This window comes from Pundamilia nyererei, unplaced genomic scaffold (genome assembly GCF_000239375.1).
Source record: "Pundamilia nyererei isolate P.nyererei 1_Seehausen unplaced genomic scaffold, PunNye1.0 scaffold00003, whole genome shotgun sequence".
In the NCBI taxonomy this organism is placed as follows: Eukaryota; Metazoa; Chordata; class Actinopteri; order Cichliformes; family Cichlidae; genus Pundamilia; species Pundamilia nyererei.
The window spans coordinates 1,856,575-1,866,605 of NW_005187404.1; the positions used below are offsets into that span (position 1 = coordinate 1,856,575).

The window sequence follows — 10,031 nt, forward strand, 5'->3', positions numbered from 1 at the left end:
ACCAAGTCAGATGTTTGTGTGAAAGCGTGCAGTGATTATTAAATTAATTCTTTAGTTGGAGCCACAATGGTTTTTGAAGTCAGGGATGTTGATTTTTAGCCCAAGTGAACATAAATAGATGTACCAAATGTGATGAAGCTGAAATATTGAATTCTTGAGAATGGGATAAACAGACAATCTGAAAACATAAAACCATTGTTTTGTCAGAAAAATTAATAATATAAAGACTAGTCTACATTTGTGTAATGTAAACTACATACACTCTAAAAGCTATAAAAATATCTGCACAATGTTTTAATCTCTTCATCACTTTTATTATGAAAATGAAAAAGACAGAAAAGCTCCACAGACAAAGAAAAAAATTGGTCACTTTCGTGCCTAACATTTTAAATGACCGTCAAATGGGAGAAACATATTTTTGATGACATGTTTTCTGTCTTAATAGTGAATTCAGTGATCCAACATCAAAATCAAAACAAATAAGGTTACGGCAACTACAATCAATTGCCTTGAGGAAGTGTAAGAAAAAAAAAGAAAAAAAAAGAAAAGAGTAGGTGAGCGGTTCAGAGAGTTCATTTTCCTGTGATCAGAGGATTTCTCAGCACCACGATGACAGAATCCCCCCTGAGGAACATTTTAGAAATGTAGCGGTCCTTATTTACGGGCTTCGACTTCTTCTTTCCCTTCCCACTCTTCGGAACTTCTGTCCACATCTCCTTCACGTTCTCCAAGACCATGTTGCAATGCCTGAAATGCCGATGGTGATGTAATGTTAGTAATTTATAGAAAATAAATGCATACATAAATAAAAGCCCTGTGATCTTACTCAGGTACTCATACATATGCATTTACATGTTCTGCGATTTTTAAAAAAAAATCTTTTGCAGTATCAGAAGAAATAATAAATAAATATCACACCTATAATGGAAAAAACAAAACAAAAAGTACTTTTTAGCTGCTACCTCATTCACAGTGGGTTATCCCGGTGGGTAGTTCTGCATGTTTTCAATTTCTATAACAGATTTTTCTGACGCAACACCAATAGGAGTTGGCATTTCCTCTGGGACTCAGCTGGCAGATCTTTCACTCATTAGGTGTGTAAACCAGCTAATTAAAATGATCAAATGTGCCTGAGGATTATGATGTTCCAGCTACATTATACAAGAATAACAAACTAAATGTGTTTGGTTATTTTTACCTTTGAGAGAGGGCAATATTTAATAACAAAGTAAAGGTGCTAAATGTGACTCCAATGGAGAAAAATAGGAAACGAGTGAATACTAAAAAGGGACCAAAGTGACGCGATAGCATGTTATCACCATTGGCTAGCAATAATAATGAAATAAAGGCTTAAATGTAAGAAAACAGACAAAAGAAACATGATAAAAAACACACTGATATAAACAAGTAAGTCTCACATTATACCCTCAAGAGTGTTAAATGCTAAATAAGTGTCTGATTCAATACCTGTCAAAAGCCTTAACTCTTCCGAGCAGCTTCTTATTGTTGCGACAGTTTATGAGGACCTGCGTGTTGTTCTTCACTGACTGGGTGAGGACTGAGAGGGGGCCGGTGTTGAACTCCTCCTCCTCTCGCTTCTGAAGCTCTTCAGGGGTCATCTCTGACTTGGGCTTTGTTAAGAGGCTCCTGCAAATGAAACAATGAGACAACATCATAACAGTATCCTAATAAATGAGTGTGAGAATGACAATGGCATATTTGAAGTAGTAAAGTAGCACTATTGGAGGTTTTCTGTTACTAAGATAAAACAAGACTTTATTGATCCTACAACAGGGAATTTTGTGCGTTGACACAGCTCAGGTACAGATAGCCCGATTATACATTTTGATGTTTTTTTTATTATTATGACATTTCGCAAAAATTCATTCATTATTTGTTGTGTGACTACTTACTGAGAAAAGTTAAGTGGAAAACTTAAGCTGTACACAGTACACAAAGTAAAGTACCTTACTACACCTGTAAAAAAAAATAGGTATTGGGCACAGAGATGCATTTATCAGACAACACGCTGAAGCTTAAACCTCGCCATTTAAAAGCTTCAGTGAGTCATATTTTGGGACATGTTTGGGGACCTTTATGCTAAACTATTTAAAAATAATAATTTTTACGTCACTAGACTGCCACAGGTCGCAATTATTTACCAGCATGAAAACGCACGCTCACACATTGTCTCTTGTTAGCATTTAGAAAACTAGCATTTACGCTATAGTCTGATTTCGGAATCAGTATTTTGAAACTTTACAACAAAGAAGACCAGATGTACGAACTACTTTGATATAACTACAACAAATCTGTAACACAGCTAGTTATGAAAAGGCAGAGCTCCGAAAGCGTCTAAAAAGCATCAAGCTAACCGGCCCGGGTAGCAGAAAGGCTAACAATGTTAGCCTTTTAAATGCTCGCTATTAGCGGATTTCAGTGTCTGAAAGAATAACCAGTCTCTCATAACAGCAGCTGATCATCACAAACACTTACATGGTTTCTTTAGGTCGTTTTCAGCTCACTCTGCAACAATTCGGTCGTTTTCAGCTCGCTCTGCAACGATTCCGTTGGGCTCGCGTGGATCAAACTACTTCCGGGTCGTTTGAAGGCGCTTCAAAAACGCCGCTACAACTACCGGGTTACTACAGGCTCACTAAACGCTACAAAGAAGTCCATCTGAAACACACCGTTTCCATCATTAATTGCATTATATTTTATATTTTATTCAATAGACTGCTTCTAAAAGCTGACTAGATATGATTTTATTATTCTACTCCGGTGATCTATCCTGTTCACAAACTAATGACACATTAATTGCTGAATTTTAAGAGGTAAGACAGAAATATTTGTTTTTAGTCCAGAAAATCAGAGACAGAACATTTTTTTTGGATAATCAGTTTTGGTGATCACATACTTTGATAAGAGTCCTCACACATACATGAAGATTTAAACATATTACTCCAGTGCCGAAGTCACTTCATTGGCTCCCAGTTGAGTACAGGATAAACTATAAATCTTTCTATTAGTTGATAAAGCTTTCAATGGTTTTAACTTTTATGGTAAACCCATGAGATTACGCGTAGTAAAATATGGTATATACATATAAAATTGACATTGCTGTTAACATATTAAATACAGGATAAATTCTTATGTAAGCATGCTCAAATTGTCTTTCAGTTTGAAAGCATAATTTTACTTATTATTTTACTTATTATAGGGAATAGAGCAATTTTACACTGTGGCAATTTTATGTTTTTTTTCTGCAAAGAATACTGAAACAACATGCTCTAATAATAATTAAAAATAAAATAAAATAAAATAAAAATAATATTAACACCATGGGACTCAATATAACTCAGAGTTCTTAAGAAGATGTTATAGGATAAAGGAAATAAATCAGAGAGCAGTCAAACTGATATGCAGACTCAAACAGTTAAGTCATTGTTTTGCTCTTCGGTACAACAAGAACGAGTAAAAAGAGCACGTCTATGTCTGAGAGAGGGAGATTGGCTTTCTGACAAGAGACAGACAGACGCCTATAGGTGTCCATCCCACCCACCTTGTTTCAGTGGTTGCAGATCTACCTGTCGAAAGCACTTGCTGCAGATAATGGCAGCCTGTGTGCTGCTGAGGAGGGGAGTGTGATTGACTGGGATCGATTACGAGCGCTGCTGGGGTACATCTTTATGGAGCACACCTAGCTCAGCCAAAAGTCTTGCATCCTAAACTGTGGTGTAAAATGAGCTCATATACATGAAACGGAACTGTGGGAGCCTGAAAAGACTTTGGTCAGTTAAGAGAGCAGGCAAATACTCAGTAACTAACCAAAAAGACAAGAAGAAAATATATGAAACAGCTAAATAGAAAAAGTAAAGTTTCCTTTTTGTTAACCTAAATTTTATTGGCTTTCAAAACAAACAGAACACTGAGAACAAAAAATTAGTAAAACATACACTTTAACAGACATGCAGATGCACAAAGTAACTGTAAGATTCATTTAATTGGATTGTTTTTCTAAGAAAATGGATAGATAGACCTACAAGAAAGTGAACGGGATTTTAAAGGATTTACAATTCCCGCAGATTTATCAAAACATATTGTGGACATACTGTAAATCTTAATATCTCAAGTTTGCATCATCTCCCTCAAGCAGCACAAGGTGGCAACTTTTGTTATTTTGACTTCATTTACAGGAAGGTTATTATTCTTACCCAAAATCCCAAATATGGTGAAATAGTCAGACTGAATTACTAGTCTGAAAGAAATATCTGACAGCACTTTGAAGATTGAGTTCAAACACGTGAACACGTTGGGACACCTCCAGAAAGCGTGTTACAAAGAGGTGTGGGTATGACAGATTGACTCTACATTTGGAAAGGATTTAGAGTGTCTAATGTGAGTGAAACTGAACCTATACAACACCTTACACTGAACAAGGACATGCCAGGAACAGAGTGATAGCCACCCTTTCCCATAAGTGTTTTTTAAGCTCTTTTTCAGTGCACAACAAAAATCTGTTTAATCTGTTTGATTTATAATAATAATAATAAGAAGAATTTGTGGTAGCTTGTGGTAACAAGGTTTCTTTTTGACAGAAAATGTTGGAGCATAAACAGAGCCTGAAACTTTTGCAGCGTGGGAGAAACAAGCTGGTCAAACAGGTGCACTTTGAGACATACTGATGCAGAATGTTCAGTGGCTTTAAAGAGCTGATCTGTTTCTCCAAACAGAAATGATGTGGAGGGAGACGTCAAAGGTCTGGCATGGACTGCTTCATGCTCAGCAACTGAATTCCAACCTAATTTTAACGGAAGAACAAATGCAGATATGTGAGGGTGTTCAAAGGCCTATTCCTTCTCACCCAAATAAAACTGAACAAACAGACGTGTTATTCCCACTTTACATTTTGTTCTACATTTTAAAAAAATGTATCTAAAAAACTGAAAGAGATGATAACTAAAGAGGTTTTTTTTAAACTTCTGGTTGATTTTGAAAAGGCCATCCTGATTTCTGCAGCCTCCTGCACACCAAAAACCAGCGAAACCTTATTGTAGCAGGGTGAATTATAGCTCTATGGTTATTAGTAGAGCTGTCAAACTAAACATGTTATTTATTACACTAACAGCAAACAGTATCTTCTTACTCTTGCCTCAGGATACAAAAGTCTACTTTGCACCAAAAGCTTGTTGCTTCACAGCTAAGCTCCCCCCTTGCTGCTCTGCACACCACAGTCCTTCATGCCAAAGTGTAAATATTATCTTTTGTATCCATCTAGACGGTGAGTTTGGCAACAGTGAAGTTACCTGATCCAGCCCGGTCTGCTTTAACCACACGTGACTGAGGATGTGACTGGCTTTGGAAAGGTGGCGGGCTGAGGTTTTTTCTTTCTTTCTATTTATGTTTTTGATAAAGAACCCTTTGTTTAAAAGAGACATCTGCTCTAATCTGCATCCACATACATCTATTAATTTATATCTCCAGGGGGCAGCGGCGAGGAGAGGTGAGGGAAAGTTTAACAGGCAGTGATGTCAGCGCAGGTTGAAACACAAGACAGATCAATAAGATCTGCGCGACTGGAAATGCCATGTCTACCTGTTGAGGTTACATCACAACCCTTTCCACACGATATCTCCTCGAGAAACCTTTTTAGTGGAACTGTTCATAAACAAAAAAAAAAAGAAAAAAGAAGAAGAAAAAAGAATGGCTCAGAGCACAGAGGCCTCTGTGCCTCACAACCTTTCCTTAAAACACTCAATCCAGTCTATATATAGTTCTTATTGTGCGGGCTCAAATCTCCAGGGTGAAACATTTAATAACACAGCCAAATAAGAACAATCAACAACTGTAGCTTTTAATGAGGTTAAAAGAAAACACAATTAAAAATGCATTATTTATCGTTTAATTACATGTAAGGTCATTAAAATGGGAATGTAATATATATATGGTTGCAACATTAACGAAATCGAAGACAGTAAGTGCAGCAAATGAGCAGTTTAAGTATCATTTTCACATCACATTTTCACCCAAACTGAAAACTCATAATTTTAAAAGTCCCCGGACTAAAAACAACAACAAAACAAAACAAAAACAAAACAAAAAAAACCCGGTTCCACCCGTTCGTTTAAAATTAAGCTGGAACCTTTCCAAAGTAATATTTTAATGTGTTGGATACCATGCTGGGGAAAGCGATTCCCTTCATCAAGAGTTTTATACTTTTCGATTTTATTTCATGTTTAAAATCGTGTTTTCTTCTCATCTCCCTTCAACCCAAAACTGGTGACATGCGCCGAAAAACCCTTCACTTTTTGATACCAATAAACACACATGTGGGAAATCATTGATGAGGAAAGTTAACAAAGGATAATATTTTTTCTAGTACAATTTCAGAAGCAGATGCAAACTCGGTGAACGTTAATTGCATTAAAAAAAATGATCTGCGCATATCCGCGCATAACCTAGGATTCACAATATACGCAAATACACTTTTGTTTTTTGCTCATTTTCGGAAATGTGTTTGTCAGAGGAAGTATTTTAAGACTTATAGTTCACGCGTCATTTATTTTTTGGTCATTTAAACTTTGCAACTCTGAGAAATAATCCAAGTCTATTAACGTTTTTTGTTTTACTTAGATACATCCACTGTGACGCAGACATTTGGGTAAATATTGCAGGATTTTTATCATTCATCGGGATTCTTTGGCTTTGCCTTTTGTTTCCAACAATTAGCAAACTATCTACAGCAATGTTTCAAATCTCACACACTGGCTGTCGGGACTGTATCTATTTCTCTATATTCCAAGACGACGAGCTCGGGCTGACTTGAGGGCAATAATTTGAAAAGTCACCGCAGCATCCTCCGAGGTCTGCATGACCGCTCTTGGGTAAAAACGTCGCCGCTGGTGTCTTGGAGGTGGCGCACTCCTCTTGACTAAACGTGGCGGCGCACGGTATGTGGTGAGAGTAAAAGTAGCTGGCTTGTCCGGAGATCATGTTAAAAGAGCACGGGTCTGTCAGCGGCAGCGTGCACGCGGGGATGGAGGCGGAGAAGGCGGTGCACGCGGCGCCGATCTGGTGGCGACGGGACTGCGCGCAACTGAGTCCGATGTAAGACATCTCCTGGTGCGTCTGCAAGAACCGGTCAGCGTCCGCAGCGTTTGCGCTCAGTCGGGCCCGCTGTGAGACCACTGACGTGGCGTGGTTGGAGAAGCGAGGGTGCGCGCTTAGATATGTCCCCGCGCCAAGGTGGGTGCGCACCGGCGCTTGGAGAGGTAGAAACGGCGGAACCGGCCAGTAAAACGAACTGGCTGCGGCCAGAGTGACGCTGGTTGCAGTGCCCGAGGGCATCACACGACCGCCTCCTCTCTTCAGCCCGAGCTTGGTCCTGGAGCCAGCTGCGGCTCTGCGGCGCAGTTTTCCCGATGTGCCACCTATGAAGACGTCCTCGCTGCAGGGGTCCAGCATCCAGTAGTTGCCTTTGCCGGGATCGTCGTAGTGGCGCGGCACTTTCACGAAACACTTGTTTAGGCTCAGGTTGTGCCTGATTGAATTTTGCCACCCTTGTCTGTTTTGCCGGTAGTACGGAAAGTTTTCCATGATGAACTCATAGATGCCGTTGAGCGTAAGCCGTCGTTCGGGACTTTGGCGGATCGCCATCATGATGAGCGCGTTGTAACTAAAAGGCGGTTTTTCGGGTTTGACGCTTTCTTCTGCCCCACCGGTTTTCCTCGATTCTTCCTTATTTCCTTCTCGTCTCCCAGTTACAGTCCCCGCTTTGGTTTCCACTTTGGCGCATTCTTTTGACTTTTCAAAGTTTTGATCATGGCTGGCTTTTGCAAGCTGGCTAGAGCGCACTTTCTGGGACTGAGAAGGAGACTCCTGGTCACCCATCACTCCTTCTCGTCTCCACAACAGGCTGCTGATGCTGAATGAAGACTTGTGGAATAATCGGCTTGAAGTTTTCACATCCTCAATCTCCATCCCAAAGGTTAAAAAACACTCTCGAAATTATCAAAGCTGTCCGGAGATCACAGGAGAGCGCACCGCTGAACACACAGAGCAAAGATGCGTCGACTCAAAGTGGTAAAGAGCCAAAGACGCACGGGCCAGACAGCGTGACAACAAATGCGCATGATCACAGCAGCTCAGGACTCGTTACCTCCAAAACGACTCACGTTGGTGTTTACTTTGTAACTGCGCATAAAAGAGAATCATCCTGGGACGTGTTGTGCGCATGTGTCCGTACTTTGAGTCAAGTGGTTCTATTTTAGTAAAAAGATAATTCGTTTATTCCAGTGAAGAGCTAAACGCCTTTTATCCATAAAATCAAAGCAACGCACTAAAATATGACTCGTGTGATGTTTTTTCCTCATAAGCACCTATCAACCCCCCCAAAGAAAAATCTATAATAATTTGAGAATGAAAGGATGTGCCATGATGCCAAACACACTGTGCCAAGGCGGGCTTGAACCCGGGATGACATGGATGTGCTGTCAATCTATGTGACTGATCAGTGAACTCTGGGGTGCAATTATAACACTTCCGTGACTCATGAAATTCAACACTCTCACACGCGCCTCACCCCCTGGGCTGGCCTCATCTTTCTCTCTCGTTTTTCTTCTTCTCTGTTTTCTCTCTTTGCGCACCTTAATCGACATCATAGGAGCCAATTTGGCAAAATGCCGATCAAGAGAATGAAGACGCTGTAGAGACCGAATGATCCTGTATATAACGGGCCAAAGACGAGCAGGCTAAAACGCAGAATGAAGGGCAAGATTATTACGCGTACCAGTTATTTCGTAATTTATACCAGCTCTGAGTTGCAAGCTTTTATGATGCAAAATTTTTTATTATTTCTGGGCAAAAATGTGGTAAAATTAAATAAACAGTAGCCAGAGATTCTCTGTAACTGAAAACTGCCTCCTTACTTCAAATTAAACAGTGTATTTGACTTAATCCATGCTTCTCTTAAATCTAATAATTACTCACAGTGAGTTTTCTCTCTGCGTAGGTTACTTGCTACATAATGCTAACCTTGACTTTTCTTAGTTTGAACAGTTGTCCACTGATGAAGAAAGCAGATAAATGTGTCGACACGTTAAGGTTTCGCTTGAATTGATTATTTTAGTGATAATGCATCAGTCATTTCAGACATGACGTATCCAGGTTTTGATTTTTTGTGAACATGCTTTGGAGTGTTCATGTCGCTGAGAACAGTGTTAAAGTTCAGCAGGCAACAGGCCACCATGACTGAGACTCCGGTGGCAACGAATGAGTTCCAGCCTAATGACCTAGGCTGTTGTTGAAATAGCACCTAATTAAAGCAGTGTCCTGTAGCAATGAAGCCTGTGGGGTCATAAATGACGAAACATGTAATGTTAATAGTGTGTACAAGCACTCCTAATGATATAAATTCATTAGGCTGCTCATAAACTCATTTTCAGAGTTCACTTGTTTTTAAGGCACCTACACCATCCTGGTTTAAATGCATTTAAGTTAGAATTAAGCTGAGCACGCTTACTTTGGCACGATACATCAAGTTCACGTGCCCTACTTGCATGTTACTGCAGTGCCAGATGTATGTATTCCTACTTAAGGAGAAATAGATCATTTAAAGAAAACCACATCATTATATTTTACATTGTGCTCTCCTCTCCAAGCAGAAGTCAGATTGCTTTTCTTCACTCTAAATATGTGACTGTCAATAAATCCTGCCAATAACTTTCTGCTATGATGCCTTTCCATCAGAAAGGGGATGAAATAGATCTGGTGTAAATGAATGTAAGACAGGGATATGAGTTTTTCCTGCTTGTTTTATTGTCTGAAAGGCCTTCACCTCTCCATGTCACACCGGTACAAACGATAAGTTCACGTGAGGTTCCTGAGTGATGTGGGCACTCCTTCAACCACAAGAAAGTGAAGCAGGGCCTAAGGGGCGATGAGTTATAGCCTTGTGTTATTTTCTATTCTACAAACAGCAGCAGGAGTGAACAAAAGGTCATCACACACACACACACACACACACACACACA

The 10,031-nt window shown here is 39.7% G+C and overlaps 2 protein-coding genes across 2 annotated transcripts; both read right to left on the reverse strand.

Moving 5' to 3' along the window:
* Positions 1-389: 389 nt before the first annotated feature.
* On the reverse strand, positions 390-2,634 carry snrpd2 (small nuclear ribonucleoprotein D2 polypeptide). Its single transcript, XM_005720618.2, has 3 exons — positions 2,497-2,634; positions 1,468-1,647; positions 390-747 (listed from the first exon to the last, which is right to left on the reverse strand). Coding segments are annotated over exons 1-3 (357 nt in total). The 5' UTR covers positions 2,499-2,634; the 3' UTR covers positions 390-572.
* A 4,149-nt stretch (positions 2,635-6,783) lies between these two features.
* foxg1c (forkhead box G1c) lies at positions 6,784-7,980 on the reverse strand. The gene has a single exon (XM_005720925.1). It carries the CDS (start codon positions 7,978-7,980, stop codon positions 6,784-6,786), a length of 1,197 nt encoding a protein of 398 aa, XP_005720982.1.
* Positions 7,981-10,031: the final 2,051 nt, after the last annotated feature.